The sequence below is a fragment of the Pistacia vera genome, unplaced genomic scaffold (genome assembly GCF_008641045.1).
Source record: "Pistacia vera cultivar Batoury unplaced genomic scaffold, PisVer_v2 Contig218, whole genome shotgun sequence".
NCBI lineage: Eukaryota > Viridiplantae > Streptophyta > Magnoliopsida > Sapindales > Anacardiaceae > Pistacia > Pistacia vera.
In genome coordinates, this window is record NW_022196022.1 from 514,704 (window position 1) to 533,048 (window position 18,345).

Consider the following 18,345-nt stretch of genomic DNA (forward strand, 5'->3'; position numbering starts at 1 on the left):
CTTAGTTATGGGGTTTCATCGTAATTTTTCGTATTTTTGGCTTCATCGTAATTTCTCTTAGTTATGTGGTTTTATCATAATTTTTCATAGTTTGTGGTTTAATTATAATTTTTCTTAGTTTTGTGGCATCATCACATCTCTTAGTTGAGTTAGTTCTGTGGTTTGACCATAATTTTACTGAGTTATGTAGTTTAATCGTAATTTTTTATAGTTCTCTGGTTTCATAGCAATTTTGCTTAGACCTATAGTTTAATCCTAATTTTTCATGATTCTCTGGTTTAATCATAATTCTGCTTAATTATGTGGCTTAATCATATTTTGCTAAAGTTTGTTGTTATATTAATTTCGCTTAATTGTGTGGCTCGTATCATAATTTTGCTTAAACCTGTGGTCTATTATATAGATTCGGTTAGTTTTGTGGGTGAATCATATATTTGGATGATTCTGTGGTTTAATCATAATGTTTCTTAATTTTGTGGTTTCATCATAATTGATCTTCTTAATTTTGTGATTTCTCTGCTACAAGTCTGTCGACCTCCCAGTGTCTCTGGCGACTGGAGATTGAAACTTAACAGACAATGAACGCTACTTCAACTGATATCATTCATGGTACAATTTATGGTTTTTACTTATATATATTCATGTTTTTTAATTAACTTCAGCTCTAGTTAACTCATAGCTGGCTTATCATCAGAGATCGACGATGGAAGCGACTCGGACACAAATACTGGCGATACACCGGAATACTACCAGCCGATCTCGGCCGTTGATGATTCCGATTCCGATTCAGATCAAGTGAGCTCAGAGGCATCCAACGGTTCTATTCATAGCCTTCCGAACGGTTATTATGTTAATGTAACGGAGAATGGAGTGTCGAGGATGGATGTAAACGAGAAGAGCGGAAGCGAAGACGAAGAAGAGGAGAGAATGATAGAGGAGTCTGAGACGGCGATAATGAGAGCGTTTAGAGAGGATGAGAATAGAAGAAATGCTCCGTTGAGTGAAGAGAACGCGACAAGAGTAATGGAAGCTATGCGCGGCATTTCGTTTGGCGGTTCGGCTCCTGATTGGACCAATCACGTTCCTGAACAGCGATGGATAGATCAACTCAGGAGAATCGGGCCACCTCAGCCGCCCACCACTTAAAAACAGAATTCTGCATTGCCAGGCTTTGTTATGGTATCCGTGTTTTGTATAATTATCATTTGTTATTGAAGTCTTGTTTATGTGAAAATGATTCTGGAAACTGATGATTTGAGTTTACAAAGAAATATATTATTATTCTCACCTAATACATTATATTAATGTTACAAACAAATAGTTGACTAAATCTTGAAATTGGTCTCTCATACTCGAAATTTTTTTAAGCAGCAATGTTTTCAATCTCTGCACTTTTGTCCACTCTCTTGATAATGCCGGCAATAACCTGAAAAGTTGAGAAACCAGAGTGATAAGATGAAATTGTTATATTCATTTGTTTACTTTGAGTACTGGAATGATTGCTCATACCTTTCCTGATCCCAATTCATAACTCTTCTTCAGCCCTTTGGAGAGAAGAGTCTTCACTGTTGTTTCCCATTGGACAGCAGAAGTCACCTGTGATGGCCATTTTTGGAGACTCATTAATGTTTCAATCTTGTAATGGGTGAAACAAGTAGTGAATTCTGGATAGCATACCTGACGAGCTAATATCTTCTTAATCGTATCTGGATCTGCATGTGGCTGTGCGTCGACATTGGATATTACTGGTATTCTTGGACTTCTGATCTGGGTTGCTGCCAGTGCAGCTTCCAACCTTGAGACAGCCGGTTCCATGAAACCAGTGTGGAAAGCACCCGCAACAGCAAGACGTACCTGAGAAGAAGGAATGTCAGTCCTTTGCCAGTACAAGAACGGCAATAGGCAAGACTAAGTTAAGAAGAAAATTACCGTCATTCGAGCCTTGAATGACTTGGCCTTGGCTTCTACTGCTTCTATTCCCTTAACACCACCAGAGACTGCATAATTCCCCTATTAAAGTACAATTCTCTTCATGTCAAAATCTATCATAATTATTAAAGTAAAAACAAAATATCTGACTAGATTTTTGAAAAAAAAAAATGCATAAGAAACTCACAGGACACAGATAATTTGCAATTTGAACTTTATCATCTTCATCTACTTCTTGATTGGCTGCATCACAGAGCTGCTGAACCTTGTCTGAATCCAATCCAATGACACTGATCATGGCACTTTTAGCAGCATCAGCAGCTTCCTGAAGGGAGTTGCAAAGAAACAATTACCAAAAGAGTTGCTAACATTTATGTGAGCATCACTGCCACAGTGACAAATTAAGACATCGCTTAGCTAATAATACAATTACCTGCATAGCTTCTCCCCTTAGTTTGACCAGCTTAAGTCCATCCTCAAAGCTTATAGATGGAAAAAAATTCAAAAAAGAAGAGGCAAAATTAATACAAGAAATTAAGAATGTAAATGATAGGTACCATTCTGTCATTTATTGTCCACTAGGCATATTGATTTACTAACATTCTATCTACAACGACTAAATGGTGCATTAGAGGAACAATATGGTGCTTCCCGTTGCCCATAGATTAGACAAGGGGGATCTTTGCTTTCATGAGGCAGATCCCAACAATTACCCTGTTATGTAGTCAACTCAACGGATCTAGAGTAGAAGGGGCTTTCAAATTCAATGTTCAGAATCAATGCGTAGAAGGGGCTCAATGGATTATACAAGAAGCTACTAAATTTGTTCTACATAAACAAATCGTCATGATGTTGCTTCACCATAGAAAAGAAGATAATATGCTTCTGTGATCATAAATTTGCTGATTAAGATAACCCACCTGAAAGCTCCAGCAAAGGCTAGAGCAGTATATTCACCCAAACTCAGACCACATGTAACATCAACAGAATCAATTATTTGTTGGCCTCCATCACGAGATCGGAGCAGCTCAACTGCCGCTAAGCTTGTGACATAGATGGCAGGCTGCAAAGATGCAGAGTTAGTTACTGATTTATGAACATTAACGGATAACTCTATTCCCCAGAAAGAGTGTATAATACTAAATATCTCCAACATTAAACAGCATAAAAATTTCAAAGACTGGTAATGCTTCCTGATAGACAAAAGAGTTTCCCATGAGGTAAGGAAGAAAAGGGTACAGGTCTTAATGATTTCAAACATTGACTAATGGAGATGAACTTAATCTTCGAAATTGATGGCATCACAAAATTTTAAAATGAGCATATAATTGTTATATTAATGATCTTTCTGTTGGTCTGGAACCCAATTGATCAACACGATTGATCCTCACTGAAGATAAATCATATGGAACCTATAATTCTATGATTGCAATTGGTACAAGAACAAACATGTTACATGTCCAAAATTAGTAAATTAAAGTCTGCTAACACCACAAAACTATTTCTAGAGCAGTTTTTCATTTTCAAAGGCAAAAAGTGAATAAATCATAGCAGAGACAATAATGATATAAAGGAGAAGTAACAAGGCAAAATACCTGGCTTATAACAGTTGAATCTAACTTATCTTTTGGTCCATTGGTGCAAATTTCTAGAAGATCAAACCTGTATGAAACAGGATACATATTACCAACAAAAAGCATCTTGCATAACTTGACTAAACATGAAAATTTTTGGACAGGACATAGAGTTGACCAGAATTTTAATTTAGAACCACATACTACAGAGTTTATCAAAAAAAAAAAGATTTTCTTCAGTAAGTAACAAAAATTTAAAAATTTAAGTTACCCTAAGATATCATTTGCTTTCTCGTACAGCTTTGCTGCAGCAGGCACACTCTGGGCTTCTTTTCCCATTCCGACTGCTTGTGCACCCTGAGACACAACATGAGCAGTAAATATACAAGAACAAAAACAAAATAGGATGATGAGTAACCAGACTATAGGTCAGTATCCTTGCAGGCAGTAATTGGAGGAAAAAAAAATTAACAAGATTAAATTACCACAGGACACTGGTAAAATGAGCTCCGTGCAAAGGTGGTCATAAATTTATCTATTCTTGATAACCTGCTCATAGCTAGGGTCCAATCAATGACACAAGCCAATGGATGCCAACTACTAGGAAAAATGGGCATGGAACTAAGCAGAAGTTCCTGTGTCACGTAGCTGCACACTACAGACAGAAAACAAATTCCTCTAGCTACTACTTAACTGACAAGAGATAAAGCATCTATTCAAGTAAGATAATATTTTCATTAGATTTTCTCTTCAAAATGCTCGTTTCCTCTGATGAGATTTCTAGAATCACCACTATCCTAGTCAGTATATATAAAACAGTTATCATCACATAAAGATTCATTCCGGGACAGCTGAAAGACTTGAACCAAGAATATGTTTGGCATTACAAAATCAACAGAACTATGTCCAACTAATTCCATCTAATCAGCTACAAGATTTGCCAAAATAACACCGATCTATCACATTTTTAAACTAACATTTGTTGTTATGACTTCATTTCTCCAAATATTCCCTCATGTAGCATTAAAACAAAAAAAAACATAAACGTGACCCCAAAAATAAAAACTCCTCACAAAATTTGCAGAAACTAAAATGGAAATTTTGACTTTTTATACAGGTCCCAAAAAAAATCTCTCTATATAGCATTTGTTTTTCTACTTCTATTTTTTGTATAACAGCCCACCGTTATTATTATATTTCTTTATGGTTTACAAATCAATTAAATTTCAATATAATCGATGAGAATTAAGCTTATATCTCGGCACCAGAGCCAGAATCTTCCATTTAAAAAAAGGGGAAAAAAAAAAAAAAAGTTAAACTTGGGAGTAACAGTAAGACATTACCTGACCAGGAAACAAGAAAGCAGAGGTGGGTTTGTAGTCAGCAAAGAGGGCATCATCAACAAGCGTTTGACTTCCAACAGAGACGCTCATAAAAACCCCAGATCGACCAAAGCGTGGAGCTCCCAGTTTAGTAAAAGAAACAGTAGAAGAGCCATTGAAAAAAGAGTGCTTTTGGAAAGAAATTGAAGGTAGAGCGAGGGAGGCGGCCATAGTCATGGTTGTAGTGGCGGCCAGAGAGTGTGAACAAGAGGGAGTGCGCAAGATAAGAGGGTGGTGAAACAGAGAGTTCATGTATGTTTATGTTTATGTACTAGTCTGAGGAATGAATGAAATAGCGGAGTTCACAAAGTTGGACAATGAACAGAACGTTGGAGATATCACAAATCAAATAGGCCAACTGTCATTTTTGGATTCCTTCACATCACCCACATTTAAACCTTCGTTTACTATGCAAATTCCTACCTAATTACAACTAATTCTCATTTCATGTTATATCCATTGCCATGATTCAAGAAGCGTAAGCTTTTATTCTTTATTTAAATCAGAATGTTTAAATAGGAATCCAACATGAGATTGTGTGTTTATTCTCATCCTAATTATTTGGACTATCTACAGATAGATTATAAAAAAGATGATATATATATATATATCATATATATATATTATATATATATATATATTTAATAATCTTAATATTTATTTGCATTTTTAGCTTAATTTATGGCCTGTGTTATTTTCTAGTGTTTTATTAGCTTTCATTTAAGAAACTTTTTTTAGAAATGGTGCATAAAACACATGGGAATTAGATCTAATGAGAAAATCTTGAGAGCTTTGACACGACTACACGAGAGAATTGAAAATAAGTTCGTTTGGTACTAAGAAAAGCATACTAGGCTTGCAGTGCAAGACTTGCTAGTACTAATTAACCCAAAACAACCTTAGGTGGTTTGATTATGGAATTTGAATTACTAAAATGTTGATTATTGAAATTTTATATTATTTAAGATATTGAAATCTTTAAGAAAATGTATTTGGTTAGTTTGAATAAGATGGGTATGTTATATTAATATGTTAGTAGGAACAAATAAATTGGTTTACTAAATTGTCATCTTTTTAAATAAAATTGTTTAACCCCCAATATTTCAAATTTAGCTAAAACACTCCCGCTTATATAAAATTTTAATTTATAACAAAATCACCCCCACCACCTTGCTGCCACCTGCCACCACCGCAACCCACCATCGAAAGTCACCTGGAGTAGCTCACCGTGACCGGGAGGCCCCGATATGGCCGTTTCTGGCCATATTGATGGCCAAAAATGGCCAAATCTATTTTGGCAGGAATAGATCTAGTTGTTAAAAGCCAAACCCATCAATTTGGTCGGAACCAAATCTGCTCCCGATATGGGCTTTTTGGCCATCAATATGGCCAAAAACGACCATATCAGAGCCTCCCGATGATGGTGGGCTACTCGTCGCGACTCTAGGTGACTTCCAACGACTTCCCACGACGGTTGGTGGTGGTTTGGCTGGCAACAGGTGGGTGGGTGGGGGTAGGGGTGGTGGCTTGGGTAAGCTGAAATTTGTTTTGATTTCAAATGTAATTTTGTCCAAAAAGTTAATTAATTGGAGTGAAATAATAAAAACAAGATTCATGTAAATAAATTTAAAAATAAGGGCATTATTGTCCTAAAATTTTACTAATAAATAATAGAATTATAACAAAAAGAAAAAATTATCTCGGTAATCTTACAATACCAAAGAAAATTGAGGTAATCATATTATCTCCAATATTACCAACAGTAACTACTATTGGTATTTGAAGATTATCGGAATCTTATATTACTTTAGAATCAAACGTGATAATCAAGTAATATAAGATAACATAACCTCAGTAATCCTATATAACCCCTAACCAAACGCTCCCTTAATATTTATCAGATAAAATATGATGACACATTATTTTCGAAAGAAATATTAACATTAAATTTAATTGGAAGTATATTCAACGCTCTTAACACATTCAGTAATCCAAACTGAGCTGACAAAGTTGTCTGGTTTATGTGGGGTGATGAATCTACAATGTAACCCTATTATACAACTGGGATATGAATTCAGTATATGAGTACAAACAATATTTGTTCAAAATGAAGCCATAATCAACTCCAGTTCTGGGTATCATACAAAGGTCACTTTTGCCTCTTTCCTGGTGGTATCTGATTGTCAAAACTTACACAGCCTTCCTTTGTAGAGCCTTAAACATATATGCTTCTCATGCAAAGCATGATAAGTATTCAAGATGAAATGAATTGTGTTAAAGTTGAAAGTGCTACCAGTATATCCTGTAAACACAGAAAAGTAACTCAAACAATCAAACTACATTGGATTTAGTTCCCCCATATCCAGTTGACATGCCTTTTAAAAAAGATATAAGAATTGGAAAAGTTAGTGGCATGGCATGATGAAACGATGACCAAAACTGAGGGGACAATGATATTTTCTGCTAATCATCTCCAATTTAAAATCAACATGAAAACATCCAAATCCAAAATTTGGTTAGTGAAACTCAGTTCTCTACACACATCAAAGAAAATTATCAACATTTCAAAGCAACGAAACATCAAGGAAAACGATTCATTTTACAAAATTTCTATGATTCAAAATCAAACTACTTCCATTTGACTTTATATTTCAGAAATTCACTAAAGAATAGGGTATTTAGTATTTACCATACCAAAATGATTCATCTGCTTGTTTCTATATATAATCAACAACGTGAAGCTCATTTACTGTGCCCCTTTTGCTTCTTATTGCTCTTGCTTTATTGTCTATTATTTCAAGGACCTGGCACAATGAAGTCAAAACTGTAAATTTCATTGACCTAATTATATTTTTAATAAACATAAACAGAAAGGGGAACTTCCCAGAAACAATTAGATTGAAGTTAGATACTATGATGGATTTTAGAAGCAACTTGGATTCAATTAGTGAAATTAGTAGGATTTTGAAGATTAAATCTTGGAATTGAAATATGTTTGATGAACATGTCCTAGAAATCATTATACAAGTCATATTGTCCCACATGCATGGGAACCATTAAACTCTTATCCCAAGCGTAGTCTTCTCCATATTATTGAATCTCTAGAGTCAATAATTTTATATGAGGAACTACTAAACTCAATCAGTTGCTGCCGGGGGGGAAAATTAATAATGCTTCTAATGTCGACGCAGGATCAACTAGGACAGAAATAAAGCAACAGGTCAATTCAGACAACTTTAAACCAATATGTAATTTCCCAAAAACTTCACAAGTGTAGAATATGAGTATACTGTGAATCCTTGCCTAGAAAAGTGACTTAGATTGATACTTAGTAGGAATTTTAATACCATCAAAGTGCTCCACCATAAATGAAGTTACCTCTGGTCTTGAATGAAGAACTCCACTGGACATTCCAACGTCAATTCGCCATATACTACAATTGTATTTACTGCATGGAAATACAAAAATTAACTTCATGATATAAGAATTTAGTCACAACTGCAAAGATGGATCCTAACTGATTTTGGAAGTATAAACACAATATGAAGAAGTCACCAGTTAAGCCAGATCAGTTACCAATTTACTCCTGCAGTTTGAGGAGTATGCCCCACCACCATTGCCTTTGCACCTATAGCTTCCAGTGTCTCTTGAAGAATAGTATTTATCTGGTAAACTCAAGATTTTAGTTCAAATTATTCCAGTTTCACCAAAATGTAAGAAACCATTCATTCAAACAAAAGCACATGGAAGTTTGAAATGTAAGACAGGCGAATCAACAATAAATTCTGACTGTGTATGAGAATTCTTGATCCTTCCACACTTATCATGCTTCATGCATGTAATTGTTTGAACATCAAGTCATCCCATCATAAGTCAGTTTTAAACCAGCTCGGTCCTTGAATAGAGAAGGGGAAACAAACTTAGTATTCTGCAGAAAACCTTGCCTGGTTAATCTCATAGTCCTCCAAATCAGAATAATCTCTGGAGTATAAGCGGTTCCAAACAACACTATCATAGCCCCGGGTGGCTATAAAAGGTATGTAAGCATTACTATCACTCTCAATAAGCCCTCTCATCCAGTGAGATACTTCCCTGTTCATCTTCTCGATGCCATATGCAACTGTGGAAGCACCAACACTCCTATCAGGCATTTCAAACAAGGAAAGATAAAACTTTTTACGAGTATCTTAACAAGCAATGATGATACAATAAAACTGATTCCTCCAAAAGAAGAATCAATTATACCATGGTGTGGAAGAAGGCCACCATGACAGAAGACCCAATCATTAACCTTAAGAACAACAGCATGCCTTGCCAGCTCACGTGCCAACGGACCACCAGGTCTAAACAAGACTGATCTGGCTATGACCCCCTTCTGCCTCTGTCCTAAATTTTGAAAACTTTATCAGAAGAATACTGAAATTTCATTTGCCAAAAAATAAAGATAGAAATCTTCTTTCCCAAAAGTGCTATAAGTAACACAAGTTACAAACAAGTAGTTACGCGTGCAATCTCTTCACAGAACTGTGAGTGATGAGTAGAACTGTTTTGATACGTAAAAAATTATAACATATAGAACAGTAAATTAACAGGAAATAATTTGGTACCTTTACTAAATTCAATGGTCCCCAATAGTTTTTGGACATGCTCCGGTCCTGTTTCCATCTTTTGGATGCACCAATCCATCCAACAAAAGCTTCTTCCCAGTCATAATGATAGTCTTTCAAGTATTCCAGGAAATCAACACACTCATCAAATCCTCCAGAATCTACATATCTAAAATCCCTTTCAACATTCATAGTCTCATGATTCCCGTTTACCTACATTAAACAGAATTACATCATCAGCATACTTAATAAAATTTTCACAAATGAAAGCTAGAAAAATTCAGAAATAATCTTTCAGATGTAACTAATTGAAGTGAAACCAATAACAAGAAAACTTGCATAACGAATGCAGAAGGATTTATGCATACTAAGGTGGGCCTGAAGCTCATCTAATGTGATTTCCATTAAACCATCAATATTTCAATTGATACTTCATTTTTTGCATTTAAAGCAATTTCTTGAACGTCAGAAATAGTTTGGAACATTGACTAGAAATATTTACAACACAAACCTGAAAAACTGCTCCACCTTCAGCTTTTGCCTGTATATCCAATGACTTCAATAAGGATAAAATAGCTATTTCATCTTCACCTCGATCAAGTACATCACCAAGCTGAATCAATACCTAAGTCACAAATAAAAAGATCATTATCAGTTGTTATTTTTCAGCTAGGATGATTTCCATCTACCACAATATCATAACTAATTGCTTGAAGTATATTACATCAACAATTTTATAAACAACTTTTCTCTACTATTATTAATTGTAAAGTACTCAAATTCATTTAAGACTTTGAAGTAATGGTCTAACATTTATCAAGAAGTAATAGAAAAGCTAAGTTAACATAGGCAACTTACATAAATTGAACAAAATCGATATGAAATTAAAGTACTTTCTTGATTACTAAATTTAGAAGGGATACCGTTTCTCCACCAGTCCACAAATCTTGACCATCAGAACTCAAGACACCAGCCATCTCAAGCGCATATCTTGTTTGATCAAGGTCTCCATGTAGATCCCCAACTGCACATTCAAGCCGTATAAGGAGACGAATGACACTTTTAAAATATTGAAAAGCATACAACACCTTATATATATATATACCAAAATCTAGAGACCGTGTTCATAAATAATATATCAAAAAAACAACTCTGCACAGAGAAAAATTCTATTTCCAGTAGCATTCGTAATACTTTCATTTGCTTTTTCAATGCTGGTCAACACATATTCTACAAAACATTCATTGTAAGTTCTCCTTACAGAAATCAACATTCAAGAGGAATTGAAGAATGAGAGCAATGGAAAAAAAAAATGATGACCCCAGAAAGGAACAGAAGGTATAAAGCAAAAGAAACAAACCAGCAACAATACGGCGACCGGGAGCAGATACAAAAGTGGGGGGATTGCCACTAACAACTATAGGCTTAAAGGCACCTGCTAAGCTACCATTTCTCAAACAACTACAACAACAACTAGTTTCAGCTAGTTTCCGACTATGTGAAGAAGGTGGCAGCGTTAATAATGAATTTAGACAAAGCGAAGCCGAAGCCATTTCTTGAATAAGTACATCATATCATCAACATGGTAGGTGTTTCTGATAACAAATTGATATAAAATAAGAAGATGCTTTTATTTAATTATTCATTTATTTTATTTACTGTTTTCAATATCTAAAAAGACAATGGTCGTTGTTTCTCAGCCTTGCATTTCGTATATCCTGTTTTGTTTTTATTTTCATGAATATTTCTGGCTGCAGCTTTGCCTGGTAACCTTTTTTGGTTTTGTTTTTTTCTTCAACCTTTCGTTAGACGCCCTGGACACTTGATGGCCTGAAACATAACCCACGTTCTGAGGCCCACTAAAATTGGGCCCATTTGGTGATTTAGGCCCATTCCAGATCTAAAGCAAAGGTAAGTGATTTTTAGTCCCACCAAATTGGTCACTATCCCCCCTTGCTAAATACTCCTTAAATATATTTTAACAAATTCTCTTTAAACCTCATTTAATCCNATAAGAAGATGCTTTTATTTAATTATTCATTTATTTTATTTACTGTTTTCAATATCTAAAAAGACAATGGTCGTTGTTTCTCAGCCTTGCATTTCGTATATCCTGTTTTGTTTTTATTTTCATGAATATTTCTGGCTGCAGCTTTGCCTGGTAACCTTTTTTGGTTTTGTTTTTTTCTTCAACCTTTCGTTAGACGCCCTGGACACTTGATGGCCTGAAACATAACCCACGTTCTGAGGCCCACTAAAATTGGGCCCATTTGGTGATTTAGGCCCATTCCAGATCTAAAGCAAAGGTAAGTGATTTTTAGTCCCACCAAAGTGGTCACTATCCCCCCTTGCTAAGTACCTCTTAATTATATTTTAACAAATTCTCTTTAAACCTCATTTAAGTCCAAAAATAACCCTACTTAATTAGGTTTAATTAGGGTTTTCAATTGCACCATTTTTTTCTCCAATTCCAAATTTAATTAATCCCTACCCTTGTGGCCGAATGGCAAAACCCTTTAGTCATTAGAGTTAGCTATACCCATAAGGTCCTGTCTTCGAGTTGCAAGAGCCCTTTAGCCACTAGAGTTAGTTCTACCTGGGGGTCTGTCTTCAAGTTGCAGGAGCCTTTTAGCCATTGGAATTAGTTATACTTAAGAGTCTTGTCTTCGAGCCGTCGGATAGGCAATTACTAGGTTTACCCAAAATTTTAATTAGGGTTTTTTGCTATACCAATTTTTTCCTAATTTCAACTTACTTAGGGTTTTTGTTTAAACTGTTGTATCAATTTCTTAATTAGGTTTATTTGTTTGTACCCATTTTTTCCAATTTCAAATTTGAAACTTACTTTTGTCTTCTTATTCATCCCTTTGTGTGATTATTTTCTCCATAGCATTAGTAATATATGTTCATCAAACAAGGAATTATTTAAAATAAAATAAAAAATGTTTGCGTTTGTTTCGTTATTTCACCACTATCCTGTCTCTATTCCAAATTGTTTCGTTATTTTACCATTATCCTGCCTCTATTCCAAATACAAATGCGCGTTTGTTTCCCTATTTTCAAAATCATATCCTAAATTAAAAAACCTTTTAAACCCCATAGGTTTGTTAATTAACAAAAACACCCCCAACAAAAAAATTTATAAACTGATAAAAACACCCCCACCCACCCATAGTTGCCAGATTCCATCAGTGGTGGTCGGAATCTGTCACAACGACGCACTACCTATCAGAATTGGCCGGTAATGCACCGATCTGGCCGGAAAAGGCCAGATCTGGCCGTCACTGATGGCTAGATCTAGCATTTTTTGGCCAGATCTGACCGGTCGTGCGCTGTAACGCCAGATTTTGATAGTGGTGGCCGAAATCTTGCAATTGTCGGTGGGTGGGGGTGTTTTTGTCATTTTATAAAATTTTTCTATATTGAGGTGTTTACTTAAATTAGCAAACTTATGGGATTTTTTTGTTAATTTTTAAATTCTACTTCATAATAATCATCCAACTCTACCTACGAATAATATTTCAAAAATACTACTCAAAATAACTAAACAAACGCATAATGATTCAGAAAGTTTAAATTTAGAGTTTATGTAAGCATTCAGTTTAGAAAATTAAACAAAGTATAAAATAGAGAATAAATATATTTACAAATTATTATGTCATTAATGTTAAACTGTCAAAAGAAAAATGCATTTAAAAATAAAAAATGGAAGATATTGAGCAATTTAATGGGGTCTAAAAATCTCTTCCCAAAGCAAATATTGTGAAATTTTGGGCCTCAGCCAATCCTATAGAAAGCACAGAGAACGACATGTTAAGTCAATCAGTGAACAAAAATAATCTCCCATGAGCTAAGTGATGTGATGAAGACGATAATAAATTTCACATAATCTTGTTATATCAACTATCAAAATTTTGAGCTCCACCCCAAGGAAAAGACATAACCTTAGCTTCGCATATGGCAGGCAATTCCAGCCCTACCTATAATCATTTGTCGGTCATCTTAATCCAACACTCAACCTGAAATCTATTTCAGAAGGGACCTGTCACTCACGCCAACTTATCACCAATCCCGTAGAGGGAAGCAGTGATGTGATCAAACATAAAAGTTCACTGTAACTGTTGTTAACCAGATTCTTTATGTAGTATGATAATGAAAGGTCTTGTATTTAAAGTTTTCTACATATAAGGAGACTTGTTATGGAGTTTATAACTGCAGATGAAAGATGGGATCTATCTCAAATTTTCAGTATGATCACAAATTAGCATAAATGCATGTGCCGTTTTACTTGTATCAAAGTGTAAAAATATTGTGCTGAAAGAAATCGGATGAGAAAAGAAAAGTCGGGAGATATGAAATGAACACGACATCACCTGAATGGAAAAGATTGAAAGATTAACACTGGAAGGATAGGGTAGCGCAAAACAAGGCTTAAAAGAGGCTGCAAATCTGCCATCCTGTCTGCCAGGTCTTGTAGAAAATAAGTGACATGTATGCATAGGAAGAGCAAGTAACAGAGGAAATCAATAATGGAAGACGTAAAAGAAATTTACAAAGATGTGAAGTGATGTGGCAAGAGAAGAATATAAGAGTTAATACAAGAGGTAAATGAATTTATAAAGATTTGAAATGATGTGGTAAGAAAAGAATAGAAGATGTTGATGCGTGATTTAGGCACCAATCAATTGACACGTGTGCAACGTTGATTGGATAAGGAACGCACGTGAATATGGATTATCAATGCGAAATAAATGCTATGAGAGCTTTTAAAGTGGTTCGGATGCTAAGGTAACAAGTCCTACGTCCACTGATTTGTATTGATATTGATATCGTGGGTCAGGTCGCAACAGCGGACTGACTTACAAGAGATTTAGAAAAAGTAAATGTCTTGTTTACAAGAGAGAGTGTTTTTATGTAAAATTGTCGAATCCCTTTAATGAAGGGGTCTTCTTCATTTTATATCAAGCTGAAGCGTGTAATCATCATTAAATCCATGGGTTGGTGTGATTGTCAGGACCTAATCTGATTTTACGTCCCATTACCCATTTTCTAAGCCGATTTCACGCGATTTGGAGCAGGTTAGCGGACACGTGGGAGCACCAGGGCGTTTGGCAGGTCTGACGTGCGCTTACCGTTCTGACGGGAGCAGGCCACGTTTTGTCACGCAACTCCACGTTAGCCTTTGATTTCTTAATCATAACAGAAGAGTTAGTGTAAAAAGTCAAATTTATCATATTCACTCCTCTATTCATCTCCTGTCATATTACTTTGTACAAGAAATCTTTGTAAATTTATTTGTACATCTAGTATTATCACGAAATATGTCAAGTTTTTTTCTACCACCGCCAAACCTTGTTGCTGTACGTTCAAAGGAAGACATGTGACTTAGAGTCGTCTGGATGTCATTTGCAATTGTCAATTGTGTCTAAGAATCTGTTTGGCTCATTATTTTAGGAGTTTTTATAATAGTCTTTGAGAAAAAGTTGAGTTGAGTAGTATTTTGAAAAAGCTTTTTGTATATTTTTTAATATTATTTTCTAAAAATATTTAGATTATTTTAAACCCCTAGGTTTATTAATTTAACCACCTTAATAATAAAATTTTATAAATTGATAAAAACATCCCTATCTACCCACATTTGTCAGATTTCGGCCACCATCGTCGAAAGGTGGTCGGAATCTGTAGTAATGACACATTACCGGTTGGATTTGGATAACGACGACCAAGATATGGCCGTCAACGACAAGTAGATCTTGTGGCCGTAGATCTGGCTTTTTCCGGTCAAATCCACGGTGAATTCGATCGAAAAAGTCTAGATCGATATACTACCGACTATATCCAGCTAGTAGTGAGCCATTACGGTTGATTCCGACCACCTTCTAATGGTGGTGACCGAAATCTCGTAAATGTGGGTGAGTGAAGGTGTTTTTATCAATTTATAAAATTTTATTGTTAGGGATGTTAAGTTAAATAAATAAATTTAAGAGGTTAAAAATAATCTAAATATTTTGAATTAAATATAATACTATTGTATTTTAAAGATAATTTTGAATATTAAAATAATTTGGATAGAATAAAGGAATAGGATAAAGTAAAATTGTTATACCGAAGGGCCCTTAATTTCTCCATTTCCATGCTTCTCAGTTTAGATTTATAGCTAACTAATTAATACGTACGAGGGTATAGGGAAGTAGGTCTAGAATCTCTGCAAATCCTGGTGAAATTTTACGAGAATTTATTATCTGTCTAACTAGTTGATCGTGTCACGCAATTTCATTGACATATCACATATATAACCTGTTCTTTTAAATAAATATAAAACTAAAACCAGCAGCAAACAAGTCCTATCAAAGTTGTACAAGTCAATGAAATTAACCCTACGAAAACATGTTTCAGGCTATGGATGATTGAGGAAAATGGGAGGGAGGGGGCCTGGAGGGGCCATGGCTCGCCCGATGACCCGGCTCTGGCGTTCAAGTGAAATAGCAGAATTCGGACAAGTGGGAGAGCAAATGCGAGAAGATTGTCGGTGTCGGGCCCTCACCCGTGGCGGCATGAAATCTTAAAAACATGATCGAAGATCAACTTTTGTTTTGTATACTCAATTAAAAATACATACAAATATATGTGACTTGAGTAGCATATAATATATTTATATATACGCTGAGTGTCTGAATTGAGGATTTTGTTTTTGACAATTTGACCATTGTGAACTGCCCACCCACGTCTCTATTTTCTAGATCCTCTCTTGGGATTGATTGTCTTCTCCACCTAATTCAACTTTATCAACTTTTCTATTCTACTGCCAATAATACTCTCTTTTGACAACCATTTTCATGGTTTTGAAAATATTGCTTCTATCATATGATTATTTGCTTTGACTCTACTCTCATTGGTGGTTTATAATTAGCTAGCTAGATTTGCTTCACATTTCTCAATATCCCGAGAGATATTCTCTTATTTATCACATTCATTTTTCAACATCTGCTTAAGTACTTAGATATTCACGTCATGCTCTGTCTATATACGCGTCTTTTCTTTACTAAACCGAAGACTAAAATGCATGCTAGCCGGATTTATATCGAAAGGACTTGCCCCCAATCAAACAGGAATTTTGTGCAGAATTTGAAAGTCTTCGTCAATCCTTTTCATGCCCTGAGAGATATGAAATATTTCCCATAAAATATTATAAAAATCGATAATTAATTTTATATGTAAGGTAGTTGGTACTTGGTAATCGATGGTTATGGAGCTTGACAAGACTACAGAAGAGGGGCCTGTAAGGCCAAGTTGGGGGTGAAGTCTATAGCTTCCATATGGCAAATGATTTGACACAAAAACATCTCTAGGTTTATATATTCATAAATATAGTGGGGTGTGCCGACTGCAAAACTCTTCAACTTTCGTCTTTCTTTCGGCTTGACCAACTGGCTTTAAGTTTGAAACTTTGAATGCCATTCTTCTTACCGAGAAATAGATCTCTCAAATTTTCTGACAATCAATTAAAATCTTTTGATAATTAGATATACACTATTTTTATCTTGTTATATAGCAATGAGCAGTCCTATAGTTATATATTCAAATATATACACCATTTGATCCAAGGGTTCACAGGCTGCCGCAATCTCCAAAGAGATCGATCGATGCTATATATATATATATATAGCTTATGATGTTAATTTAGAGTGCTGTTAACTTAATTAACAATATGAATGCATGAAAAGGTCTAAATATAAAGGTACAAAGACAATTTTTGGTCTGACCAGTTCGGAAAACCTTCTGAAAAATTCAGATGACTAATGGCTATTGCATGTTGTGTTGTGTGTTTAAGTGTTTTCTTAATTTACAGGGGTAATAAGTTAGTGAAAGTTGTGCTAGTCTAAATTCTAATGAAATCCAAAGACTTCACTTAATGACAAATCGCTACGAGTTGGAAGGCCGATGTATTTTTATATTTTGACTAGAATGTGATTCACTGAGATATTATATGCATAAAAGAATTATAGTACAATGCATAAAACAACACTTGATGACAGCTAGCTAGATAGGTATTAATACGTAACAGTTTCCATGGATATCTTAAAATTGCAGTCGTGGAAGGATAAGAAAAAATAGTACCAAAAAAAAAAAAAAAAAGAGTAAGAGGCGTGTATATTAATAGCGGGAGAAAGGGTGAAAGATAGAAATGAGCTTTTCGGCAGAGTAGGGTCAGTAAAGAACAGGAATAAAAGGAAATAATATGACGAAAAAGCCCAGATTTTGGTCGTTCCCAATGGAGAAATTAAAGTGAATGGTAATGGTAATATTAATGAGTATTGATGAGTTGGTCAGATGGGGTGGGGCATTGATGTCGATTAAAATTATTAAAAATTAAATGAGTTGTGTTTGAATGTAGCAGGGAAGAGACCTCGAGATATGAGAGTGTGAGAAGAACTAGGGGCCTGCAGTCTGCCACCTTCTCTGTAAGCTGTACTGAAGAAAGAAAGCAAAGAAAGTAATTCCAAAGGAAAGGAAAGGTTAACTCTAAAAGCCAAGAGGAGGTGGAGGTGCAAGTGCCGAGGCTTGTTTTGAGTCAGAAAAAAGAGGGCGTAGAGTAGAGTAGAATGAATGTCCGTGCCCCAATGCATACTTTCCGTTCATCCACATTTATCTTCATTATACTAATACATTTGACAGCTTCACTCTTTTCTTTTCTTTTATTATTGGATTCTCACATTTGCATAGAAAGATTCGTGATCCAATTATATGCATGCCACCTATATATTTACCATTTTATAAATCCAATTTTACAGTATATTCACACGTTAAAAGACTTCATGCACATACATACGTATTAATTTGTTGTTTTAATTA

General features: G+C 35.1%; 3 protein-coding genes across 4 annotated transcripts; 1 reads left to right on the top strand and 2 right to left on the bottom strand.

The window, feature by feature from the left end:
* The first annotated feature begins 484 nt into the window (after positions 1-484).
* Positions 485-1,286, top strand: LOC116130212. Its single transcript, XM_031415949.1, has 2 exons — positions 485-609; positions 695-1,286. Exons 1-2 carry the CDS (start codon positions 579-581, stop codon positions 1,144-1,146), a joined length of 483 nt encoding a protein of 160 aa, XP_031271809.1. The 5' UTR covers positions 485-578; the 3' UTR covers positions 1,147-1,286.
* LOC116130211 (malonyl CoA-acyl carrier protein transacylase) lies at positions 1,254-5,192 on the bottom strand. The gene is made up of 10 exons (XM_031415948.1): positions 4,847-5,192; positions 3,775-3,860; positions 3,525-3,591; positions 2,850-2,992; positions 2,363-2,411; positions 2,117-2,254; positions 1,930-2,010; positions 1,678-1,854; positions 1,510-1,596; positions 1,254-1,426 (listed from the first exon to the last, which is right to left on the bottom strand). Exons 1-10 carry the CDS (start codon positions 5,135-5,137, stop codon positions 1,364-1,366), a joined length of 1,182 nt encoding a protein of 393 aa, XP_031271808.1. The 5' UTR covers positions 5,138-5,192; the 3' UTR covers positions 1,254-1,363.
* A 1,810-nt stretch (positions 5,193-7,002) lies between these two features.
* On the bottom strand, positions 7,003-11,101 carry LOC116130219 (shewanella-like protein phosphatase 1). 2 transcript variants are annotated; one of them, XM_031415958.1, is made up of 10 exons: positions 10,853-11,101; positions 10,416-10,516; positions 10,004-10,117; positions 9,493-9,705; positions 9,131-9,266; positions 8,830-9,005; positions 8,462-8,550; positions 8,264-8,333; positions 7,580-7,689; positions 7,003-7,187 (listed from the first exon to the last, which is right to left on the bottom strand). In XM_031415958.1, exons 1-9 carry the CDS (start codon positions 11,043-11,045, stop codon positions 7,603-7,605), a joined length of 1,179 nt encoding a protein of 392 aa, XP_031271818.1. In that variant the 5' UTR covers positions 11,046-11,101; the 3' UTR covers positions 7,003-7,187; positions 7,580-7,602. The 2 variants fall into 2 exon arrangements, with proteins under 2 accessions (XP_031271818.1, XP_031271817.1); XM_031415957.1 differs by having other exon boundaries at positions 7,575-7,689.
* Positions 11,102-18,345: the final 7,244 nt, after the last annotated feature.

Excerpts from the sequence above, each read along its gene's own strand:
- LOC116130212 (XM_031415949.1), top strand. The coding sequence starts at position 579 with ATGAACGCTACTTCAACTGATATCATTCATG. Across the intron at positions 610-694 it reads TTCAACTGATATCATTCATG|AGATCGACGATGGAAGCGAC; the intron begins GTACAATTTATG and ends GCTTATCATCAG.
- LOC116130211 (XM_031415948.1), bottom strand. The coding sequence starts at position 5,137 with ATGAACTCTCTGTTTCACCACCCTCTTATCTTGCGCACTCCCTCTTGT. Across the intron at positions 3,861-4,846 it reads CTTTCTTGTTTCCTGGTCAG|GGTGCACAAGCAGTCGGAAT; the intron begins GTAATGTCTTAC and ends GTTGTGTCTCAG. Across the intron at positions 2,993-3,524 it reads ATTCAACTGTTATAAGCCAG|CCTGCCATCTATGTCACAAG; the intron begins GTATTTTGCCTT and ends GCATCTTTGCAG.
- LOC116130219 (XM_031415958.1), bottom strand. The coding sequence starts at position 11,045 with ATGGCTTCGGCTTCGCTTTGTCTAAATTCATTATTAACGCTGCCACCT. Across the intron at positions 9,706-10,003 it reads AAGGTGGAGCAGTTTTTCAG|GTAAACGGGAATCATGAGAC; the intron begins GTTTGTGTTGTA and ends TGTTTAATGTAG. Across the intron at positions 9,267-9,492 it reads GACCATTGAATTTAGTAAAG|AGGCAGAAGGGGGTCATAGC; the intron begins GTACCAAATTAT and ends AATTTAGGACAG.